The sequence below is a fragment of the Prinia subflava genome, chromosome 5, assembly GCF_021018805.1.
Source record: "Prinia subflava isolate CZ2003 ecotype Zambia chromosome 5, Cam_Psub_1.2, whole genome shotgun sequence".
Taxonomy (NCBI): domain Eukaryota; kingdom Metazoa; phylum Chordata; class Aves; order Passeriformes; family Cisticolidae; genus Prinia; species Prinia subflava.
Genome location: NC_086251.1, coordinates 6,802,457 through 6,828,535, shown reverse-complemented (window position 1 = coordinate 6,828,535; position 26,079 = coordinate 6,802,457). Strand labels below are relative to the sequence as shown.

The following is a 26,079-nucleotide window of genomic DNA, read 5'->3' as shown; positions in this document are numbered from 1 at the left end:
ATGGTGGTTGTTGCTCAGCAGAGGCTCAGCAAGATAAAAGCAGCCTTAGCAAATCAAAGATCTGCAGGGAGCATGTCTGCAAACACAGTCATAAAATTTGCTGTAATGGTTCTTGGAAAACATGCTTGTCTGTTTTCTTCTACTTTTCACCTGACATTGGCTCTCACAGCAGCTGAGAGGTGGCAAAATTTCATCTGTCTTGAAAATTAGAATGTGACTTGCAATTGATCCGATTAGCTAAGTAGGTTTGGGGTTTATAATTAAATTTGAAAAGCCGTGTTGTTCAGCGAATGGTATTGCACCTATAATTATGGATTATGGAAGTCAACTCTTCTGCATAAGCATAAAATCTGCATGAGTGCAAACGTGGTTGGACTTATATTTCCATAAATAACCCAGGCAGATGACTTCCTTGCCTTAGATAGAATAGGTTTCATTGATGTACTCCTATCTAACATAAGAATATAATATGTATTATGCTAAGCCTAAATCACTCAGGCTGTACACAAGTGTCTTACAGTACATCATGAACACGATGCAGCAATTTGACATCCTCATCAAAATAATTTGCAACTCATTTATTTAAATCTGGCACTGCCTTGTGAATAAAATAAGAATTAACCAGCATTTGTATACTGTGAGAGCATGAGCTAAAGTATACAGGGTTCAGGATCAGTTATGTAGGAGCATGAATAACTTCTCAACTGATTGCAAAGCTCCAGCATTTTGGAAGCAGTAGGTTCCACTTTGACCTTGCAAGCTAGAATTTAATTGTTTATAATCAGATACATTTTTATGACTATTCTAATTCAGTGCTAGAGATAAAATTGATCACAAGATGGTTTTGTTCAGGTTTTTTTTGTTGTTAGTAGCTGCAGTGGTTTTCCTGGTTCTGGTGTCTTTTCTAAGGGATGATCAGGCCTACTGAGGTCCTTCATTTTAGCTAACAGCAGCTAACCACATCCAACCAAAATTAAGAGATCATGGTAAAATGCCACTTTCCACTTTACAGCACTGTAGGAGAGAAATTCTAGTTGAAGAAGAGCCTACAGAGTTGGGAGTCTGCTTTTCAAACAAGTAATGTTAGAAACAAAATATTTAAATATTTTTACTTAAGTGTATTTCTTTAGATGACAGAAATATATTGGTGACACAATGAAAACAATAGTAATAGTAAATATGAGAAATAATAGATTCTGTGTTGCAGCAAGCTTGAGAATCTTGCCTTTATTTTCTTTGCAGATATTCTTTGGGTGTGAATGTGGAGACCTATTTGCTGGTTGTGGTTATGAGGGGAGCCTTTGTTACTGTAGGGCACAGGGCTTGAGCAAGGAGGCAAGGGAAGGAAAAACAGGTTCCCTATTTTGTGATCAAGCTGTCACTAAGTCCTTTGAATCCAGTGAACTCAAACCAGTGTGAAATCAGGTGCAACATGTAAATATTTCTGCCTGTGATCCTCACACCCTGCTTAATTCCAGAATTTGATTTTAACTGTATGCAAGAACTTCAGTGAATGGGATTGTGACATTGCTGGTGACTTGAGGAGAAGTCACTCGTTTCTGGGGCAGGGATAACTGAGAGACAGAGATAAAATCCTGTCATGAAGTCCATGGGGACTTCTGGTAGATATTGCTTCTTGTTGGGTGTGACATTCATTCATGGGCTACTGTTTTGTTACTGTCTTTAGTATTTGCTCAGTTTATCCAGCCAAGACCTGAAAATTCAATTCTGTGTTGACCAAAACTGTAGCTCCTGTTTATTATCTGCTAGAGAACTGCTGGTTCCCCACTATTAGGGAATCCCCTATACGATAATCTTATAATATTATAAATTTATAATCCCCTGTATTAATGGGGATTATAAATTGTGTCTCCAAAATCTTTGAAATCTGATAATACTGTGAGATCTGGTAAATACTGATAGATAAATACAGACAGACTGCAGTTTTACGTCAATATGACTTTGTTACAGCGTTTGGTGAAATTGCTCCATATTTAAAGCAGACAAACTCGTATGAGAAGCTCAATGACTGTGTGTAAAGTGACTTGGAATTATTTTCCTGCTTTATGTTTTTCCTTAGTTTTTCAGAATTTTAAATATGGTTTTTCATACACAAAATAAATACACACTAATTCTTTTTTTCATAGTATTATTTCTGGAGAAAAAATAACATTTCAAAGATATCATGAGCCTTGTGTTCTTAGGCTTATTTAGTATATAGCTTTATATAGTTTATTCTTAATTAACAGTGAGTTCTGTTGTGTGTGAGATCCAAGAGCAGTGTTTGAATTCCATGTTTGCAGAATGGCCTCACATAAAATTTCTCCCTTTTATCATTAGTGGAATTGATTGATGTCTTTGCTTAGCAGAAAGATTGCCACGTGGATACAAAGACAGCACGTTTCTTGTTCTGCTTGAAGGGCATGTAATTTTGCTTTTAAGCACATGGTTCAGAAGAGATGAAATGGGAAAGCCCCTGCATCTGTTACCTCGGGCTGAGCACTGCAGACATGTTCTCCTTGTGTTCTTCTGGCACATGACTCTCCAGGAACTTTCACACAGACCTGGTGTCAGAGTTCCCTCCAGAATTCCTGGTGAGATTTACTTCGTCAGAACCAGAAAGAGTCTCAGATAAATCAGGCTGCAAAAGAAATCAAATGGATGCACTGAGTGGTGTATTAGTTTCAGTCTGCCAAGACTGACTTTGTTTACTCTGGTTCTGTGGAACCACAATGCAAGGGCTGTTACAGAGGAGGTTAATGAAGATAATTCCTAGATGAGGGGAAAAAAAAAAAAAAAAGCCACTTTGTGAAGAGGAAAAATCTGTTTCAGTGTGCAGGGAGAGGAGACGCTCTGGCAGGTGTGCGAGCTGGTGGCAGAGGATGAACCAGCCCCGCTTCTGCAACGTCTGAGCAGCTCCACGGATGGCAGAGAGAAATGCTAACAGTACTTAAAGCAAATTTTCTATCCTGCTGCCAGTATATCCTGCAGTTGGACATGCAGGCACTGGAATTATGCATCGTGGGTCCCGTGGCGTCTGGCGTGAACAATCGCGGCGCTTGTTCCGCGCCCAGCACGCCGTCAGACAGCAGGGTCTGTCGGCACGGTCAGCTGAGCTGTGTGTCCCTCTGTCCTCTGTGCACTTCAGTTCCTCCTTGCTGTCAGACAGCAGGGTCTGTCAGCACGGTCAGCTGAGCTGTGTGTCCCTCTGTCCTCTGTGCACTTCAGTTTATACATGCACACACAGAGGACGATGGAATCAATTAGCTCCTTGTCTTCCAAACAGGCCCAGCTTTCCAGAAGAGCTGCAAGGGTGTGTCTGAGAGCCAGACAAGCTGGAGGTTTCTCGTGGGCTGGTTTCAAGTTACTCCATATTTCATTGTCTCCTATTTGCTGAACCTTGATTTCAAATGATTGCACTGGTTCTCTGTGCTGCTTAAAGGCACAGGTTCTTCTGCTCCCCAAGCAAGTACACGTTCCCTGTATCCTCCAGAAAGCCTGGGAATAGTTACACCCAATGTGTGTACAAAAACATGTTGTTACCGACACACAGTGCATAGGTAGAGGGGCTGGGCAAGGGAAAATCTGTTGGCTGTGTGTCTTGGATGAAAAGATTTATCTTCCCTAGGTTATTCTTGAAAAAAATCACTGTATCATTACTCTAATGAGGTTTGGTCTTATTTTGTTTTTTGGAGGGTTTTTTTGGGGGGGTTTTTTTTGTAATTAATGTGGGCCAATTCAGTAGGAAGCAGTGCGATGTTTTGTGTTCCCTCTGTTTTATGGTCTGATACTGACGGTGTGTCTGGACCTGCTGTCCTGTGGTGTGGAGCATATCCCCCATGTTGTGCTAAATGCATTTCAAGTGAAAGGTCTTCCTGGCAAATGTATGGCACAAATCAGCCAAAGCTGCAGTGAGTTAGACACTGACAATAGATTATCTGGGCCAACCCTGAAACAGGGAAATCCATTTTGATTTTATTTTATTTTTTTCATTATTTCATTTGACTCGGCACCATTCTTTTCCTGTGAAAAGGCTGAGAAATGAAAAATATCTCCTACTTCATCTGCAGCAGCTAATATAAAGATTTAAGAGGGTCTGCAGTTTCTTGAAGTTCAAGTGCTCTTTATTTTGGCTTGTATCAGTGAAGGCTGCTACTGTTATTTAAAAACAGCAGCTAAAGAGTTGCTGGTAGTAACTTTCTGTCCCTGTGAATTCACAGGCTGACCATATGGGCAAGGGGTCATTTCCCTGCTCTGTGTTTAGAGTGCTTTGAGGTCCTTTGGATGAAAATGCTTCAGACAGAGGAACCATTTTTCCAATGTTGTAAATATTGTTATCTTCACAATTAATGAACAAAATAGATTAAAAAGAATGTCTCTGTGCCAAGCAATTGTGAAAGAGGAGCTTCACCTGCCTCTTCGCTTGTCTGTGCCCATGAGCTAAAGTCCAAACACTGGAGACATTTCAAAGAATTCCTATACCAGTCCAACATAGAAATGTATTCAAGTTTGAAGCACAGGTGCCTTCTTCAGGTATTTTTCAGAACTGTTTTGTTGAATTTCTTCTTTCTAATTAACTATCAGGGCTTTCTTCTTGTTTTCCTAATAAATATTGCTGTAGTTTGGTAGCATGAAAAATGGTTCATGTTTTTGACCTGTTTGAAATAATGGACTTAAAGCATTGGGTGAGCACCATGGAAATAGCTGTCCCTGAAATCCTGTGGTTTTTCCCAGGTATAATAGCATTACTTTCCAGTTTTCTGCTTCCAGATCCCAGAGATTTTACTCTGCCCTGTCTAAGGTCTCATTTTAACGGTATGCCTCCCTCACTCAAAATAATTTTCCAAACCCTGATTGTCAGGGTGGCTGGAGGCACCATTTTGTAAACCAGCACTAAGATGTAACAGTTCATTTTTGTCACCTTTGTGTTAAAAGTGAAGAATACAATCCCAGTGCTTTAGGTCCTGCTACAGGCATCCTTAAACCCAGCAGTGATAAATGAAATCAATTTGGGTAAGGTGGCTTTTCCTTTTTTTTGTTTAATTGGTAAAGGATCTCTTGATGATCCAAATGTTCTCCTGCATGAAACAGAATAAATGTGAAGTTGTACCAAGGAGGTCAAGCTGCATTCCTGGTGAGACTTTTCTAAAGCAATCAAGGTTTCTTCTGCTTCTTGCACTAATCGTTAATAACTATGCTGTTGTCACAGCTCAAAAACTTTCCTATTGACACTTCAATCATTTTTAAAGATCCTGAATGTTCGGCATGTATTAAAGTAACCTTTTGCACTCTATTAAAATTTAAGAACTGCAAGATTTTTAGTGAATGCCCAAGCAACTGGATCATGAAAGCATTACCTTTGTGCCAAGGGCATGATGCAGAGCACTGATTCCTTTTTAACAAATAATAAGAAGTTTGGCTTTTCATTTACACATTCTGCCAATTGCTAACAAGTTTCCATCTTGTTCAAACACTGAATTGATCCCAAGAAATTGAAAATATTGATTTAACCCTCTGCCTGGTTTGTGCTGTGGGCACCTGCTAGTACAGTCTTAGCACATTACAATTGCTTGGCCGTAATTCCTCAGGGGACCACTAATAACTACCACATTTGTCTTTTCATCTTCTGAAATTATGCTAGCAGTTGTCCAAGTCAATTGTGATTCATTTGATACTGCTCTCCTTCAAGACATATTGCAACCAAATAGACTTGCTCACCAGTAATATATCTGATGACATAGTTAGTTCTAGTTAATTGACAGAATGATTCAGGCTTTTATGGATGGCATTAATTGGTCCCTGGTGTCCATGCAATAATTGACCAGACAGTGTAGGCTACATTAGCTTCTCATCCAGTCAGAACAGTGGTAAGATGAGGTAAATGTGGTACAAATGATAAAATGGCTATATTTTAAATCAAACATTTATAAACTATAGAAGTGGGAGATTGTGGCATCAGGAGGGTCTGAATAATGAGAACACATAAATGTCCACATTCAAGGGCTGTGTTTCCTTTTCTTCCCCCCACCCAATTAACACATGTGGTAAGTCACATTTAGATGCCTTAATGGACTCTGCTTGAATCGTGGTTTAATGTGTAAAGCAAAGTAGATGGAAGGGTTGCTTGTGGTATTTCAGCTTCTCTGTGTTGATATGGTACAATTTTAAGCCTGGTGTTAAGTGTTAGAAGGAAGTTAAAGGTAGGGCAGCCCCTCACATTTACAGAAAGTTCTTATTTTATTTTATTTTTCCATCCCAGAAAAGGAGGCGACTTGTGGAATTATTTTTACATATTCCAGGTGTCCAAGAAATGCAAAGCCTGTGCTCAAATAAAAAGTGTAATTTGGTAGAAAAAGTGAGATAAACAAGAAAAGTGACATCAAAACGATACTAGCTAGCCACAGCTCCTCTTGATGAGTAATCATTGAGTGATTTATCACCTACTTTTCTAACTCTCTGTTTTGTGTAAGAAAACCATAAAGATAAGCAAGGAGGATCTGCTGGGCGTGGCTCAGGTTTAGAGGAATGTAACTGAAAAGAGACCCAGAACCAGGGAATATTTTGGGTTGAAAGGGACCCATAAGGTTCGTGGAGCCAAATTCCCTGCTCATCACAGGACTACCCTAAATTAAACCACATGAGCTGAAGCAAAGAACAGTGCTGGTGTCATAGGGGGTTCTGTTTGGACTGGTTCAGGGCTGTTTGCAGCTCATGGTGTGCCTATCTCTTGGAGATGTGTTTATAGGTATACGTTTTTGGGTCATACCGACAGCAAATATCAAACATACATCTAGTGGTGGGGAAGAAAAAAGGAATTGGTCAAAGGTTCCTCCTTTCAGTATATTTTCTAGTGCCTTGCCAATTTCATTTTTAGTGCCTTAACATGGGGCATTCTATGGTGCGTGTTTTAAATCTGGAAGGTATTTTTTTGCTTAAAATTTAAACTTTGTTTTGTTAAGATCGTTCCTCTGTGTATATTTTCACCAAAAAAAAAAAGAATTTAAAAATCTATTCCTTTTTTGCCTTTATGCAACTCAGATGTCTTCCCTGCCCCTGCAGACTGCAGCACTTCTGCCTGTGCCCACGAGGCAGCCCCTGGCTCCCTGTGCTGCTCTCCCACCCCATTTATCAGCCCCTTTCATTCCACCTGCAGTGGGTACATGAGTGCAGTGCTGTGCCAGAGCTGCCCCACAAACCTCCCCACATCCCTCTGAAGCACTTCTGTGGGGATTTGTAGGGAATGAGGATGTCAGTAACAGGTAGGCTGAGCTGCTCTGGGAATAGTCTCTACCCGTGATGCAGAGATTGCTGAATTAATAAAGAGTGCCAGCCACCATCAGCTTTGATCATTTTATTCACTGCTACACCCCTTTTCACTGCCCTATCCCTTTGGCTTAAATCTTTCCAAATTGCAAAGTTGTCACAACATCGATCATGCATTCCTTCAGCGTCGCGCTCTTGGTGGGTACTGCCAAGAACAAACAATAAAACCCGTCGTTGCTCTGCTTTAATTTTTATGAATTGTTGAATGTCCTGAGCTCCCACTGATTTCAGTCTTCTGGTGGGAATTGAGGGCATTCAGGGATTGCTGGGAAACTCGGCCTTTACACCATGTACATGCTGATTGCAATGTCTCCACTTCCTTGTAACTTCTTCACAAATCAATCTTTCCAATCTGCTAGTAATTTACTGCTCTCCCAGATGCCTTCAGCATGCTGGTATGGTTTGGTTTTTTTTTTTGGAATTGATACCTGCATTTGTGTTGCAGGTTGAGTGCGTTGATGCAAGGAAAAATGGGAAAATCTTGACTGAAGAAAGGCTCCTGGGAATGGATCCTTTTTCTTGTGAAATGGGTCCATTTCTCTGTTTTTACAGACTGAGCTGCATTCAGATGAGGCTGTTCCTGGATGAAGTGGTGTAGTTTCTTTGTTCCTGAAAACAACCTTGGGTGTTTATACATGAGACCAGTCCTGCATGGCTCAGTGGGTGTGTCTGCCTTGTTGGATGTGGGTGTTCTTCGGAAGTAAAATCTTCCCAGGCAGACAGAGGAGGCGGTGTATTTCCCACAGGTCACATGAAGATTCTGACCCTTCAAAACACTGATTTTGTGCAAAGGGATGTTATTTCTGGGTAAAGAACTGCCCACAGGTTAGGTCAAATTTAATGTGATCTGCTGTTGGAGATATTGGATTTTATGTTGTAGAAAGCAATGCTGAACTTTCAGGCCAATGATTTCTACTGAGCCCAGTATTGAATGTTAGCTGGTTTTATTTCCCACATTTAGGAGAAAGACAAGACATTTATATGAAAGAAAACAGAACTTTTTAAAAAGTGTATTTTATTTTATGACAGCAATGAAAATTAACCTACATTTAAAATCAAGATTTTGATTTTACATACACCTCAAGATGTCACTGATGACAACTTCAATTTAACCTTTCAAATACTAAGGAATGCAATTGACTTTAAGGAAGCTTAAGAACAAGGGTTAAGTTTGCCTAATTTATATAATTTCCACTGGTTTAAAGCTTCTTAACTTAGAATAAATTATAATAGTTAATATAACTTTATGCAATTTACTAATTCCTAAAGCCAAGTAAATATTTATTTAAACCTCATAAGTCAACAATTTTACCAACTCAAATCTTTTCACCCATAAACATTTTGACATGGTAAAATATTAGTAATTTCTACTTAATCCCAAACTATTTTAACCCCAAGTTTAATAAAATGTATGGGTTGAGTATGAACCATCAACTATATAAAAGAACAGAGGTAGAAGTGGGACTGAATTTTTTAGTTTTGCCCACCAGTGTCTCCAGCATAAAGAGCTTTTTTGCAGATTTCTGTTATCTCCTCTGTTCAAGCACAGCCATGAAATGACAAGCTTAGAAGAGGAAAACTTCTTGATCCACCACAGTTCCTGTTGTTCTTTTCCTATGATCTTTACTGCTTACCACAGGGTTAGAGGATCGAGATGGCTGAGATTAATTCTCTGAGCCCACTGTTTGCATTCGTCTTCAAATGCCATGAGCAGCTGGGCTTTAGATTCAAATTTGAACGCAACAGTGAAACAAGACTCCCTTGCTTGGATTTTTCATTTTCCTTACAGCTCCAAAGTGTTGCACAAGTGTCTGCCTGCCTGTTCCCAGTCACTTCTGCAAATCCCTTAACGTCACCTGGAGAGGTGATGCTCCTTAGAAAACATCCTTAGAGACTTCTTGAAAACAAGGAAGGTGGGCAGATGGGAGAGAAACCCAACAAGTAGTTGACCCAGATGTCTTCTTCTGGGGGTCTTGCTTAAGAATATACAGAAAGGAAACCGACTGAGATCTGATTTCTGTGGAGATTCACTTTCTCAGATGGACAAGTCGAAGTATTTCCAGTGCTCGGAGAATCAGCGAATAATTCAGGCATAAAAGTCTGTAGTCTAATTTTTGTAGCTGCTACATATATTTAGCTCACGTTCTTGAATGACTTGACTTCAATTTTTGAATGACCTTACTCATGCACACAGAAATGTCTGTCATCTTCACTCTTTTTTTAATCTGGAGAATAAAGAAGAGCCTTTTGTCCAGGTAAGAATGGGACAAGATGCAAACAAAAGCCTGCTGCAATGGCAGATGTTACAATAGAAAATAGGATGGAATGATCTGAGTTACTGAATTTTAAAATCTTTTATACATTGGTTTACATTTTAATTGAAGTCTTTCATTAATCTAGTGGAAATAAAAAAAAATATGAAGGAGAAGCCCAGATGATTGTTTTAAAAGCACTGTGATAACACTTTTTTTCTCAGTCTATGAACTTGTTTTTTTAACAAGGTCAGAGTATCAAGCACTGAGAGGTGCAGAAGACATTCTGCATGGGTTTCTTTTTCTGTGAGTCAGTGCCATGAAGTCTCAGGCAGATCAGGAAGGCAGTGATTCACTCTATGTAGGTTTGAAAAGGGATTTGTCCATATTGACTTGTCCTAAGTTTCTGGAAATAATTGTGTTGGCTGTTTCTGTTCCATCAAACATGCACACTCTGCACTGGAACCTTCAGATATTTTCAGCAGTTGCTGTAGCAGAAATTCAGTTTTTCTAATGTGTGGAGTGTGAGAGTTTCTCAGGGGCCCTTTTTGTTACTCAGATCTATTTTTCTTTCAGAAAATGCTATGTTACAACTTCAAGCCAAGTGTTTGATATGATCAATGTGGCTTCAGGGACTTGCTTTAGTGTTTCTAAGAGTGTCCTTTTGACACTTGAGGCTCACCTTGTAAATACCCTCTTTGGGAGGACCAGTAGAAAAGGGGACTGTGAAGGCATGGGAGATGTTTCTGGAAGTGATGGACAAAAGGTTGTGTCATAAAACAGGCTTCTGATCAGTTTGGTTGGCACTGACATGGGGCAACTCTGCTGAGCCTATATCAGAAATAGGTGCCCCTTTGTGCCCATGGCCCTGTAGGAGAGGGGAAATTGTCCAGCTGGAGTGAGGGATTCCAGCATGCCCTCTTTCCTTAACTTTGTTTCATTCTGCGTTTGGAGCACAACCATTCTTCCTGCTCCCACTCAGGATCTCGTTGCTGGTGTGCTCCCAGATGTGAGACAGAAGGGTCAGCTGTGCTTCGGACTCAACATCTCCCGTTTAGTTTTCATTTTCAGCAAAAGATTCAAGTTAACATTGTGTAACAAAACACCTGCTTTGAGGAAAAAAATCAGTGGGGACTATATGACATCAGCCTTCTGATATTTCCACCTCTATCCTCTTTTCAGCACCATCGTGCTGGACCTTTGCATAAATTCTGTGGTTCCCTTTTTTAAAACTATTCCAATTGGGAGAGAATCTTCACTGATAAGATTTTCTAGCTTTAATTCTCCTACCATTCTGCTAGTAAGAGCTGGAAAGGTGATTGATAGCAAGGGTTTTTTTTTCTCCTATTCCCCCTTGAAAGCCTCACGCTTGTGTGCAGCAGTCCCAGACAGCCCTGAGAGAGGTCGTTCTGTTCAGGCTTGCAGAAGCCTTTGAAAGTGCTTTTGGCATGGGATTTCCTTCTTTGTGGGTGTGAGGGTGGTCTCCTATGCAGGCAGCTGTCCACCTGCCCACTGATTCCTGTACAATGGGACAGGTACCTCAGCTGCCTGCTGGTGTGGCAAGTTTAGTTTGTTGGTACAGGAGAAACTTGAACATGTTTTTTTCTTTTTCCCTTCTTGTGGTGGGCCCTGGCTGGATTCCAGGCACCCACCAAAGTCTATCACCCACCTCTGCAGCTGGACAGGAGAGAGAAAATATAACAAAGGATTCATGAGTTGACAAAAGGACTGGGAGGGATTGCTCACCAGTTTCTGTCATGGACAAAACAGGCTCTAATTAGAGATACTACTTGAATTTATTGCTAACAAAACCAGAGCAGAATACTGGGAAGTAAAATAAGATCTTAAAACCACCTTCCCCACGCCCTTCCCTCCTTCCCAGCTCTACCTGCTCCCCAGCAGGGCAGGGAGACAAGGAATGGGAGTTGTCATTTCATCACACGTTGTTTCTGCAGCTGCTGAGGGACAAGAGTCCTTCCCCTGCTCCAGCATGCACAGGAAGGATCCAGTTCTCCAGTGTGAGTGCATCTCACAGCCAACACTTCTCCCCAGACTGATCCAACGTGGGCTGCAGGGGCTCAGCTGCCTCACCATGGGCTGCCCCAGGGGCTGCAGAGGAATCAGCCCCAGTGCCTGGAGCACCTCCTGCACTGACCTCGGTGTCTGCAGGACTGTTCCTCTCACACGTTCTCACCCCGCTCTTGTCTGCCTGCAATTACATCAGTGCAATAACTTTCTTTTTTCACCTTCCTAAATCTGTTATCACAGAGGCGTTGCCACCATTTCTGCTTGGCCCAGCCTTGGCTGGAGGTGTGTCCAGCTGGCAGCCAGCTGTCCCTGGCACTGCTGGACGTGAGGACCCTGCTGGCAGCTCCTCACAGCAGCCACCCCTGGAGCCCCCAGGCTGCCAAAACCCGGCCACGCGAACCCGGTGCACTTCTGTGCTCCTCTTCAATCTGTTTCCATGTTCATAGCTGCTCTGAGAAGTGTTGTGGCAGCGTTTCTTCCCCTCCTTTGCCTGACTTTGGGCAAGAGAAATGTTGCTGTTCGGCAGAGCCAGGTTTCTCTCTGACGGGGTGCAGCATGTACCTCTCACTGTGGGTGCAGCCCAAAGTGTTGCTGTCAACATCAGCATGATCAGCACTGGGCCCCTGGGAGGGCTGCACTGCCCTCTCCCATCTGGCTTAAAAAGAAAGGAAAGGAGAAGAAAAAACCCCACAAGCCCAGGAAAGGGGGCCACACATGTTTTAGTGACAGACACTTTTTAAAGCTTGTTTGCGTTTGGGTGATAATGTACTTTAGTATGGTAGGGGAAATGAGAAACTTCACACATGGCATCTGGAAATCCTTGTGGCTCACTACCCTCCTTGACAGCAATAATGTGGCTGTAAATTTCCCCCAACAGAAAACATGACTGCATCAGGAGTACCAGAAACAACCTTTCATTTTCTTTTAAATGGATGTGTTGTTTTAAATCTCAGCTTTTAAATAGCTTCGTATAAACATTTGTGAGCCTCTGAGGTAAGTAAGTATATTTTTACTTCTTGTTCTTATATCATAGGCTCATGGAATCATTTAGGTTAGAAAAGATCCCTAAGGTCATCGAGCCCAACTGTTAACCTAACACTACCATGTCCACCAGTCCTTATGGAAAATCAGTCTGTGGCTCAATTTAGCATGTGGAGTGGTGAGTCCTGACATATTTATGTGCACCTTACAAAGATGAAAGAGGTGTCACTCTTGCAAGCATTTTTGATAAGTCTCTGCAGCACTGCTTTGTTCTCTTTGTGCACATGTTATAGCTAAGCCTGATGGAGCTGGATGCAGTTCCTTTGGCTGACCCAGTGACCATTGCTTTGTCTTTTAGTAGCAAGAACCTTGTGGGTGCTAAAATGTTGATATTGGTGTGATGGCCAGGCTTGGGATGGATTTGCCAGCTGCCTCAGGGAAAATGCCTTTATGACCAAAACATATAAAGTTTAAAATATAGTGCAGTGCTTCAAAGTTTGTAAAACTAAGAAATTTGTTGCCCTGTGGAGTTGGCAGAGTTTAGGTACAGTGTGGTAGTCTGTATGCTGCTTGTGTTTTGGTAACATTTGGTTGAATCCAAATATAGAGTATTTTACATTTTAAAACCCTTCTTCATTTGCTGGTCTCAGCAGTAATGAAGCCCTCTTCCTGACTTGCAACTCTTCTCCATGTGTCAAGGTGCATCCAGCCAGCCTCTGGCCAAGGTAGAAGTCAGATGCACGAGTCTTGGTCAGAACTTTGCCCAGTAGACAGTAACACCCCTAAAAGTTGCTGTGGTGTGGAGACTGCACACTGTGGGCCAGGCAGGAGGGAAGTGCTCTCCCAAGATGAACCTGTGTGGAGTACAGGGTGATCATGGAAACAGCCAGGAAAGGGGAAGGACTGCTGTTACTTGTCCTTACCATTAAAGAAGGGCAGGGGGAGAAGAAGGAGGGAGGGAGATAGTAGGAGAAGACAGCACATTGAAAGAGGGGAGGGAAGAATGCGTAAAGTGCCAGCGATTAGAAGAAAAATGAAATCATTTTATGCGCTGGAGATTCCTGATTACCATATCAGCAGGTTAGACTAAACAGATGATAAAGTCTTATGAGCAAACTGGGAGCTTGGTAGGGGAAATCTTTAAGCTACATTAATAACTGCTGACTGCAGTTCCAGATGTGTGTGTGTGTATTTGGATGCTGCTCCTCTGCTCCATGAAGCTGCCCTGCTCATGGCTCTGCCAGTGGGTCTGGTGATGCCAGCAGTGGGGGCTGTGGTGGGACATGTGCCCCCATCCTGGTCCCAGTGCCAGCCCTCAGCTCCTGGAAGCGGTCAAAAGGCACGTGGATATGGCACTTGGGGACAAGGCTTGATGGTGAACACAGGTTCACCCTGGGTTGGTGGACTCAGTGGCCTCAGAGGTCTTCTCCAACCTTAATGAATCTGTGAGTCTGTGATGGAACTGAGGAGCAAACTCTTTCTGCTCCTCGTGAAATGCCCATTGTTGCTGTCAGGATTAGGAGCCACTGGTGTCTGAGGCTGCTCCGTGGGATAACCACGGATGTGAGTGGAGGACAGGCATCTTCTTAAATCATTTTCACCACAATATGCAGAGAACTAACATCTGTAACAGGCAAAACTGTGAGAGGAGCACAGGGACCCAACAGAGCTGCAGCTGGAAGCCCAGTCTCCTCTTCCAGCCCCATGTCCACGGTCCTCAGGCACAAAACAACCTGTAAAATTTCTCTCCTACTGCATCAGGCCTAAAGAAAGTGGGATTAAGAATTACGTGTGAAACTGTGTTTGCACTTCATTACTCATTTATCCAAAACAAACACAGAAAAGGTTTCCAAATGTACACTTTTTGAATAAATGTTAGGTAAAGTAAAGCCATGAGCTGGGAAGCAAAAAAAAAGCATAGAAACAAGTAAGTGGTAAAAAGATTATAAATAACTGTGATTTTCTCTCAGTTCTCTGCCACATCCTAGCCCTTGAATTGTTTTTCTTTAAAGAGCCTTCCCACCAACCAAAGCAACCACTTTGACTAAAAAAAATAATGTAACAAAGATTACAAATAGGGGGTTCTAAAGCATTTGGTGGCTACACAAAGCAAAATTTTCGTATGATTCTCCAAGATAACCCTACAAATTTTGAAAAGCATGAATGGGGGTTTTCAGAGAGAATGAAATCAGCAGCATGGTATTTACCCTGCTTGGGATGTACAGTGGGATGCTGGAGGCTGGGGCAGAGGGGTAGGGAGAGCCAGGCAGGCATTTTTCTCTCTGGCAAATGAGTAGGCTATGAGGAACACTTCCAAATTTAAACAATATGCATTATGGTGCAGTATTATTTGATTACTCAGCTTTTCATTGTTGTATCTCTTAGCTGAACTTCAAAATAATTGTCTTCTGTTCTTCAATAGCTGGGTTTATGATGACATCAAGGTTTCTTTTTCTCCCCTTGGACTGGTGTCTTGGGAATCCTTCAGAAGTGCAGCAGTGTTGTTCTCATTCCCTTTAGCTCCAACATCAGTGACCCAGTTGGGTTCTGCAGGAAGGCAGGAATGGGCAGCTGATCTAATGGGCAGGAACTATGGACAGGTCTTTCTCTAGGCTGAAAAAAAAGAGTTGAAGGAGTCTAAATTTTAAACATGTTTTGAGACTGAGTTTGCAAGAAATGACTTACCCTGTAACTCAAGTATGTTGTAGGTCTCTCTTGTGGGTTCGTAATTGGAGCAAAATATTTGTTGTACTGTAGCTAGAATGACACTGTTAGCTATAAAATCTCCACAAAATGCTACTTTGTGCCTGTGAAATAACTTGGAAACCAAGGTTGGTGTTGGATGTATCCCAAGCTCTTTCATATGCTGGTCAAACGTTTCTCCACTTGGCCCATCTGGTGTCAGAAGCTGTCATCTAACACAAACCAAGGCCAAATACCCTGGACATAATGAAAATTTAAATACTTCCTTGCACCTGCTGTGCAAATAAAGCATCTAAACTGCATGGGACACAGACACCACGTAAGTCATATGCTAAACAAACAGTTTTTGCAAAGAGTTGCATGAAATCCCGGCGCAGAGCTGAAAATGAAGGCAGCCCACCAGGTGTTCAGTTGCCTGTGGGTGCACAGAGCTGCGTGGCTCCAGGCTCCAGCACAGCCCTGCTTTAGACAGCCTCTGGATGTGGCCAGAACCCCACCACTGAGCGAGAGAAGGGACCTGCTCTGTTAAAATCCCGTTACAGCTGAGTTGAGAAATGGTGTCACAGCTATTGGTTAATGCCATCTCTGGAAGAAGCGTGCCTCCTTGATGCCTCAGCTCTGCTGGTGCTGCTGTAGGGCACGGTGGAATATGTCGCTGCTCTGGCTGCAGTTCACTGGTACAACAGGCAGAGTCCAGCAAACGTGTTTGGCAGCGTGTTTTTAAAAGTGCTGGAATTTCTGGAGGCTCCTGGCTGCGTGAGCCTTGCAAGGAGCAGAACCTCCACAGCTCTGGTCTGACAGACAGATCTTGGTTGCTCTCAGATGGTCCGAGGAGGTTTCTGCAGCTCCTACATCCTTTTGCTTGCCTGAATTTTGTCCATACAGATTTCTCTTATGGATATGTTGTATAAACAATATTATAATGCTGTTGTGAGGCAGCCTTTCATTAGGTCACTTTGTGCAGCTATCTCTGAGTCTTTTAAGTACCATCACTGTGTGCAATATGAATCTGGTCAAAAGGAACCTACAGTGATTCAAGTAGCTCCTTTTATGGTTCCTGAGACACAGGTTCGTACTCAGGACCTCACTGAAGCATCAATGCACAATTTAATGTAATTTTTTTGTCTTTTTGATCATCTCTCCCCAAACTCAAACCACTTTTTTGGGTGTATATGCAGCTTAGAAACATGTAAGCATTAAAGGTATACATAGAATTTAAAGTGGTTAGAACACTGTGGTTGTGTAATGCTCTAATAGTAAGCATGGGGAGAAAAAGATACTTTTGTGATAGTTAAAGTGTATTTCTTAAAGAATAAACAATAGGAAGCAAACCAACACCCAGAATTTCTTCTCTGCAAATAAGCATTACTTAAACAATCACAGTTCCTTTAAAAATGAACTTCATTTTGCCTATGAGAACAAACAGAACTGAAGCCACCTACTGAGAAATTCTATTTTGCTAATTTTTATCTATTCGAATGCAAATAGTGGTTTTAATCCCCTTAACTCATCCATCATGCATGGCAGGTCAGCCAGCCCATTGTCTGTGTGTTTGAAGGATTCCTGTCCAAATCAGACTTGCTGTCAGCAGCGTTGGGCAAGAGTCTGCTCCTTTCTTGAACTGCTCCTGTCCCTGAGAAACTGCAACCACCTCGGAAAACAACCCAGGAATTGCACGTGGAATTCACACGGGCTTTTTGCAGAGAGGTTACTGACAGTTCCTATCAGAGCAGGGGAGAAAAACCCACCATGTCAGATTAAGGACATCTAGGTTTTTATATAATCTACTAAACATCTGTAGCTGATCCAGAGATATGGCAAAGGTCAAAGTTTGGGGATTTTTTTTTCTCTTCCTCCCGTGGGGATTTCTTTGTATATTCTGAAACCTAAAAATTGCCGTTTGTTTTGAAATGCATTTTTGGTTGCGGTAAAATACAGTTTATTGTAAGTAGAAAATTACTACTAGGGGAAAAAAAAAATGCCATGTATTTTTGTAGCATTTAAATTTTAATTAAATGGGGCTTAGAGTAAATTGTAAAACCTTCTTTTGTTGAGACAACCGACACTGACAAAATATTAATTAATGAATATTCAGAGAGCTCTCTGGATTGCTCCTCTCTTTTAGAAATATCTTCTGCCTCAGTTTTTAAAAAATCAGTAGAAAATTAATAAACATTGCTTATGTGGAATATTTCCCAGTATGAAGACCTGCCAAACAGAATCCAATGCATTGCATTAATGTCAATGGACACTTTTGAACCAGATGTGTCTATGGGTCTTTTTCATTGTTTTCTCTAAAACTGAAGCTGGGATAAAACCCAAAGATTAAGACTTGACATGAGTAGAATATCTCTCTGTGCTACTATTAGGTCATTTCCCTTTTGCTGTGTAAATTAACTTGTGGTCTTGATTCAATCTGGGATCATTTTATTGTTGTTGGTTTTAATACAATACGCAAAAAGTTCTTTTCTTTGGAAGTATCATTCTGATATAACTTAAATGAGTCATTGTAATTGTCTGCTCATTAGCATCTGAAGGGATTATTTAAGTTATTTTGTTTCTGGGATCTTTTCTTTCCCCTCTCCTCTTGGGCAGCCCAGTTAGAGTGCGCCTTGCAAGCAGTTAATTTGTGATAATAATATTTAAGTGTAGTTTTTTGTGTGTGTACATACACACACCCCACTGGGGTAGCCCTTAAAACCTGTTTTAGGAGCCCTGAGTTCTTTGTCCCCTCCTGGTCGTGTCCTTGCGTGGCCACTTCTGTGCATGGTCCTTACCCAAATTCTGAGCTTTGGCTCCCAAAGGATTCAGAGCACCAACAAGCTCCAACAAGTCAGAGACACAAAGTTAATTTGGGTTTTTTTATTTTTTTGCTCCCATCCCATTCCCTGGGGACTGTGAGACTTGCCTGGGCCCCAGCCCTCTGACACATACTGCTGCTTAAAGAGGGGAAAAAGAGGGGGGAAAAAAACCCCAAAATGCAGAAAAGATGCAGAAAAAAAAAATAAAAGAAAAAGAAAAGGTGTAGGGGAAATAAAGGGAGCGTTTGCCGTGGCTCACTTGGCAATTAAAAATACATAAGTGAGAGAATTGCCATGAACTTGCCCAAAGGGCTACAATAAATAACATCCTGCATAACTGGTGCATAAAGTGTGCTCTATGGTTTAGAGTGAAATGACTCTTGTTTGTTTTTAGGGTTGTTGGCTGGGGATTTTTTCAGAGTTATAACAGTTGGAATTCAAATAGGCTTATGTTTCTGTAATTGTGGTAAACATATTTTAAAAATCGCTGTTTGATCAACTGTAAATATTACCAGTTCAGAGGTTAAATGCTGCTGTTGAAGTCACTCAGGGAAATCCAGCAGAAGTGTAAATATGGCAGAAAAAGCTAAACAATATGGCAAAGGAATATTTGCTGACTTAAGAGTGCAGGATCAACACCAATATTTTTCCAGTGATGCTAAACCTCTTGTAACTGCTAAATTGGATTTGTAGTTGAATGAAGTATCAGCTGCTGTTGGACAAGCCCATAAAGGTCGGACGGCTGGCCTTTTGTAGGCAGGGCTTAGAGGACGATTGATATGTTTTAGCACTTCTGGGATTATTGTGATTAGGAGGAAGCCATTCTGAATGATAGAGAAAAGGATGTAAAAAACACAGCCCACAGCTGGTAAGCAGCATGTGTTTGCTATAAGGAGAGGTCATGACTAGTTGATCCTGCTGGTTCAGGCACTGATTGACAGTCAAGAAAACTTGATATTATGGAGCAGACCCTTCTTTTTTCTTCCTTTTTTTTTTAATCTCCTAAAGAAATGATGGTTCTCTTGTGTTAAGTCAAAGTATTACAAGATCTGGAACACTCTCACTTGTTGCAAGCTCAGAGACACAGCTGCAAGTTTGGAGTTGTTAAAATATCATGTAGGATTTAGTATTCAACCCATATTGGTGAGAACAGTAAATAGGAGTTACAGAATTAGCTCTGGCGTTTCTGTGTTTGCCTTTTTCATATGTGTTAGTCTTAACAAAAACCCTCTTTGCCATCTAGTAGAAAATTTATGCTAAGCATGAGGAAATTTCAAGTCTGCTGAACTTGTTGACTATTATGTGCCTGGTATATCCAAGATTTTTAGCCAGGAATAATATGTGTAGAAAATATTTTACCAGCCAGAAAACAGCTTTATCACTTTATTTCTATTAACCACCTGCCTCAGAGGACGTGTAGGTTATTTCCCTCTTATCTCCACTATCCACTTGGAAATGTAGAGCTGCTTTTTCTCTCCTTTTTTTTTTTTTTCCCCTTTTTTTTTCTGTGAGCAGCCATCCGAAAGCTCGCAAATGCACATTTAAATAGTTGTATCTCTGACTCTTTTTAGTGGGGCTGTACCTCTTTCAAAATTTGAGTTTAGCATACCACACAGGAAAGAACACAAGCTTGCCAACTCCCGCTGAGCGTTTTTTCAAGCCTGTGAAAAGAATGAATTATTCAGCAGTAAGCATGCTTACAGCTGGCCATTTGGGAGCTTTGATGTGCGAATCAGGCGGTTGCATGAATGCCCTTATTGTCATGTTATGTGTACACAGTGTGTGAATTATTGAAAATAGTGAGGCCTGAGCCTCATCTGGTAGAGATTACAGTGCAGGCATGCTGGGTGAAGGTCTGTAATTGAAAATCCCCAGATGCTGTTTATTTGGCCTCTGTCACGTGGCCCTTCTGCAGAAAAGCCTGGCTGAACAAAATGCTGCCCGCCTGGGAAGCGGCGCCCAGCCCCCTCACGGCCCAGTGTGCCCGCCACTTAAACACCTGCCCATAATATTTTTAAAAGCCTAAATTAGATTTGCCTACAACGTTTAAATAGGGGATGCCTTACTTAGGGGTTTAAACTGCTTAGCCAGTTGTTGACTCGCAGAACTCTTTTATCTACGAGAGGCTTTTTGTTAGCCAATTTAGCTACGAGGCGCCTTCGGAAAGCGGCGCTGCCGAATTCGAGGCGAGATCTCCCAAAGCCGGATGTTCTGCCGGCGAAATGGAAAAGTGCTGGGGCTGAGCACCATGACAGAGCAGCTTTTCCCCCACAGGCAGCGAGCTCTGCTGCCCAAGGGCCCGTGCCCACCTTCTGATGAGGAAGGGGTTCAAAGCAGGATGTCCCTGCTGACAGTGTCCATGCCTGGGCTGGGATCTGCGTCCAACCTGTGCTCAGGAGCCAGACAAAGAGCTGGGTGCTACTTACGGCTGCTTCCTCAACAAGCAAAAGTCCCACCAGCTCTCCAAATCTGGCTCCCAGGCACATGGGCAGCAGTGTGCGATCACCAGACCAAGCAGAAGTGGAGTTTACCAAAACTGCCCGAACAAAGCTTTGCCATGCTGTAAATACGGCTGTGAAAATGATTTGGGAGATGAAATTGTGAAGGTCCATCCCCAGAGTTCTCTGTCAGGATGGGAAATACCTGTTCTGAGCCACAGTCTCATACTGTTTCATTATCTGAAAAAAAAACCCTAGGCTTTTCTACTTGGTCCTTACTTGAATTATGTGGCTGAGTATGAAAACCTTTTAAAATTAGCCGCTCATTTTCAAGTTGCTAGCCAGCTTTATTTCCCACACTTGCCTATGGTTATCCCATTTGGCTGGTGCCTGTTCCTGGGAGTTGGGAGGGCAGAGGTTTGAATTGTGTCATTAAGGTTGTAAATAAGGACAAGGTCCCTCACGGCTGCTGAGGGATGCGGTGCGCCGGTCCCTGGCTTTGAACACCAATGCCCGTGGCCAGGACACAGGAGAAGGGACACGCTGTGGCCAAGAGCGTGTCCCCAGCTCGTGCAGGTGCCTGTGGCAGCTCCCTGCTGAGGTGGTGGTGCTGTTTCTGGCCCATGAAGGGGTTGCCAGCGTTGCCCTCCTCAGCCCGGGGTGGATTTTCACCTTTGAGGGCCGTGCTGGCGCTGGGTGAGTGGGGACAAACCCTCAGCGCCAGGGGCGGGCCCGGGAGCCTCTGGCAGGCCTTTGTGGGGGCTGATGCTTGGCGGCTTTAGGCTGTTCTTGGAAGAAGTGTTGGTGGGGGAGGCTCCCTGCACAAGGGCCCTCTGTTAGAGCAACAACTGCCTCCCCCGGGGAGAGGCGCTGGGAGCTGCCCCACTTTGCAGCTGCTCCTGCTTGTTTTGAACAAGAGGAGCAGGAGTGGCAGCTCTCTGCTGCCTGAGAGGTGTCCAGGATCAGCACACACTCCCCTGCTGAGGGTGATGGTGCTCAGGGATGGGGCAGTGGATTGGGAAGTGCAGGGAGCCTGTGTGCCAAGGGCTGGCAGGGCTGCCCTGGGGACTCAGCTGTGCCCTTGGAGGGGCCACAGCGGAGCTTTGAGAGCTTTGGCTGTCCACAAAGCCTCACAGGTTTTTAGCATCTGCACTGTTTTCTAGCTGAACTCCCTTTTTACTCCATGCCATGATTAAAAAAGATGTTCCTTTGCACAAAATGCCTCTTCCTGAGCACCAGTCCAGGGAGAATCATAGTTTGCAATTGCACTGATGACACAGAAGGACATGACAGATAAAGCCTGAATTAAGGGGGGAAAAAGCAAACTCCAGGAAGCAGCCTATGTAAAATATTTGTTGTGGTCCTCTCCTGAACTCTTCAAGATCCTTGGAAAAGGTTCCTGTGCTGTGAAGATGTTTTATCTAACCAGGCACCTCCCCATGCCTCTCTTTGATACCTGAACCAAAACATGCAAAGTAGGAGACTGTCACAGTGAATGACAGGAAGAAGGCTGAAAATTTACAGTTCATAAATCTGACCTCTTCTCTTCTGCCAGGCAATTTCCCAGATATATATGACAAGGAGACAGAGGGAGGGTGTGTATGGAAAGAATTTCCACAGTTGAGCTCTTCTAGAGAAAACAGATCTATTTATTAATGAGCATTTTTCACCCTAAGGTTTCTGATGGCCAGTTAAAGAAGTTGCAAGAGCCTCCTTTTGTTTCAGACTCTTCTCATTCCCAAGAACAGGAAAGTGTGTTTTTAGGATTATTAAGCTTTCCTTTTAAAGTAAAATCCTCTTTGGGCTTTAGTTGATCTGGAGATAAGATAATTTCTGTCCCTATCTGTCAGAGTTGGTAGAGAAGAGCACCAGTGTTTGGTAGATAACATTAAGGCTGTAAACTTTTAGTTGGGGGCATCTATCTTGTTTACATCAGGCAGTGCTTCTGTTTGTGTTTATGGCTTTTGGTAGGCCAAGAAAGAATTTATGTCTTTTCAGATCCTTGTGGCCAGGGAGAAAGCATTTAGTGAGCCTTCAGTATCTCCTGCTCTGGCTCAACCTGATGTGTCTTTGCTGTGTTAAAAACATGGTAAGGAAAACGTGTGTTAGGCTTTTACCTCAGTCACTTTTTATGGTTCCTTGTGAAGTTCCTCCTCCCTGGAAGTTAAGGCAAATTATTCCACCCCGTTGACTCTTCTGGAGTTAAGCTCTGGGTAGCCTTCAGCTTAAGGGAAGTAGTCACTTGCCAAAACTACGATCTTGTTAGTCATAGCCCTGGCCAGACAGATAATGGCTACAAAAACCCCCCTTGAGTGAAGCCATAGTATTTCATGGGTGGACTGGGGCTCAATCAGAGACAGCACTCAAATAATACAGTCTAGACTTTCAGTGCTTGGTGTTTTTAATAAAGATGCTTTTTCTGTCAAGTGGCTGCCTGGGAACCTGAGCTTTCCTTTAAAAATAGCTTTTTAGCTTTTTTAGCTCTCTTGTCTGGGAGGAGAACTGTGAAACCTCAGCTGTGGCTGGGGGCTGCAAAGGGCTGCCTCAATGGGCAAGGGGTGGCTGGAGTGACCTGTGCTGTGCCCAGGTATTTGAAACATCTGCAGCACAGACAGAGGGACAAGGGATGGCATGGCATCCTTTACATCACTTTATAGCATCACTGGCCTTGCACAGTCACCAGCTGCTGATCTTTTTGCAGCAAAAAAAAAAATCCCATTCTGGGTATTAATTTGTGCACATACTTGAACATGTGCCAAGCAGGTGCTTTCTTTGGGAGGTGGGCATTCCCCAATAAAATCAAAATGTGCATTTAGAAATATGAAAATGTCCACAGCACCTATCACAGTGGTGATTGCAGGAATGCGGTGATCTCTGCACCTCACCAGGCTGCAGAGGGCTGCCCTTGCAGCCCTCTGTTCGGGTTATGAGAGAGAACAGGGAGGTGCAGAGGTGGAGCGTTCCCTGGTTTCACCCCACGCACACAAAGGCACTTGTTCACTGCAAATGACAAGTATTTTGTGAGCACTACAGGCTGCAGAGCTCATGTTCAACCTGAAGACAAGGCCTTTGCATGAAATTAGGTAACTACCTGCTCCTGTGTTTGCACACGGAAATCCCTCATTCGTGTGCAGAAATGTGGCTGGTTTGTGTAACTGTTTGCTCACGCGAAATTCACCTCTTGAAGTTTGTCCTGAAGAGACCTGCTGGAGAGCTACAAACCAGTGGCATGTTGTGGGAAACGTGGCACACAGTCCAGACCAAAACAAAAATGCAATTCTGCTCTGAGGCACCTTGATATTTCATGTTCTGGTACCCATTTAGCAAACATGAAAGAGACAGGAACCACGAGGCATTTGATACAAAGGGTGCAAAATAAGGCTCCAGAGGGGGGAGACAGGAAAAAGGTCTAGTTTGACTAAATGTGTTCAGTCTCTCAGTTAACAAAATGCACTTCAGGCTAATGCAGGCTACTTCAAAACTTCCTCATCTCTCCCCCACAGCATTAAAGCTGTAAGGGTTTGAAGCCCTGGCTGATAAAATAATTTTCTGCATTCCCCAGCTATGTAGTCATCCACTTGAAAATAGCTTGGTGGGTGACAAGTTATTTTCCTTAACCTCCCCATTTTCAGCTCACTGCTAAATCAGTTTTCTCATTTTCTACACATGGGCTGCTTTTCCCCTGTGCTGAATGCAAATAGCTCAGTAACTTAGGACTTGTTGAACAAGTATATTTAAGTTATTACAACTCACAAAGAAACGTAGTACGCAGTGAAAATAAACAGGACACCACATAAAACTTGTGTTATCTTCCATGTCAGCAATACTTAGGAAGGAAATTATTTGGATAGAAAATGTTAGTTTGTATTAGGTAGCATAATGTGTGACTGAAGAAGAGTCAAATAGCTGTTTTAGAGACTTGGAAGCATTTCACATTTCCAAGAGAAACAGAGCTCTGAATAACAAACCACCGTGTTGATCAGCCCCGCTCCCACAGGAACATCAGCACTGCAGGGCAGCCACTCTTGCAAGTAGAGTTAAGGGTGTGATTGATAACCTGCTGGACTGGGACCCTGATTTCCATCTCTGGAGGAGGCTTTCTGGCAGGAAGAGCAGATTTTGCTGTCCTCCTTGCAGAATTAAAACTTGGAGAGAAGCTGGCACATCGGGGTGCTTGGCACTTAGGCTCAGGCAAGCAAATAACCTTTTCAAGAGCGGCCACTCCTCCCCACAGGGGTCCAGGGGGACAAACAGCACCTGGAGCAGGTGGAAGCAAAACCAGAGGAGCCCAGACCTTGTGTCAGCCCCAGCATGGGAGACTCTCCTGTGAGAGATCATGCTGGGCACCCCTGCTGGCCAAGGAGGAGGACTTCAGTGGGCAAACACCAAACTTGTGGTGCTCTGCATAGTTCCTGTGGCGCACATGCCATGCCCGTTGAGGAGATGGAAGAGGAATACTGGTGAACATGAGAAATACTGCCAAATTGCTTGCAAAGAAAAGTGGAGTACGTGTGAGAAAACAAACCTGATAGGCAAGGAGCTTGTGTGTTCAAATGTGGTGTTTTAATGGTGTTTCTGGGTGTGACTCTGCTTGTCCCTTACCATGAATTTTTCTTTGTTTCAGGTAGGAATGAATTGATAGCCAGATACATCAAACTTAGAACAGGGAAGACACGGACCAGGAAGCAGGTAAAATAACCCAGTGGGAAAGTATGCATGTCAATGAGTGACAAAACATGGCATTTTTGGCTGCAGTGGCTGGCTGTGCTTCAGCTCTGATGGGATGATGTACTGACTTCACTGTTCAGATTAAATACATCCTGTTTAGAGAATATTTAAAACTCTGGGGTTTATGTGGTACTGGTGTGAGGATTCATTTTTTATTTATCTGTCTGTAAATGAAACTATTATCCCCCCCATATTTCATAAAAAAATTCAAAAGTTGAAGCAAAACCATCAAGCATTGTGCCTTTTTTCGCTATATAATATTATTATATAATTATTATTTTGAGATGGTAAATAATGGAACTTCTTAAAAGTTAAGATAATTTGGCTGTATAATAGAGGTTACGATTCTTGGATATGAGAGGTAAATATTTAACAATGAACTGATATCATAATTGTGCTCTCAGCTTATGGCCAGTAGTTGCTACAGAATATAAAAATAATTTTAAAATTTCCCTAAGAGCCTTCAGGCTCCTAGTCTTTGATCATGGTAAGATTTCATTCATCCAAGAGTCTGAATAAACCTTAAAACTCCCTCAAGTTTTTTTTAGATGATTACCACATAACCATTAATTTACCTTATATTACTAAATCCTTTAACTCCTAACATGCACAGAATCAGCAGCCTTGCAGTTTGTGTGTAGTTTATGCAGTGCTTACTGCACTGTTGAAAAACTGCTCCGCAAAGGGCAGAGGTCCCTTGCTTCACTGTCAGGTGTGCGATTCCCCTTCTCCCCCTGCACTGTGTGACAAAGGGCAGGCAGAGCTGGCACACTCTGCATGTCCTGCAGTGCAGGGAAAGGTGGCACTGGGTCACACAAAGCTCCC

General features: G+C 42.7%; 1 protein-coding gene across 6 annotated transcripts in view; it reads left to right on the top strand.

Annotated features, from left to right (window-relative positions):
• TEAD1 (TEA domain transcription factor 1) overlaps positions 1 to 26,079 on the top strand; it is a 153,103-nt gene that overhangs the window by 84,604 nt on the left and 42,420 nt on the right. For all 6 annotated transcript variants that reach the window (XM_063397904.1, XM_063397905.1, XM_063397906.1 and 3 more), the window contains exon 4: positions 25,151 to 25,215. In XM_063397904.1, coding sequence (XP_063253974.1) covers positions 25,151 to 25,215 — 65 coding nt within the window. The remainder of the gene's footprint in view (positions 1 to 25,150; positions 25,216 to 26,079) is intronic.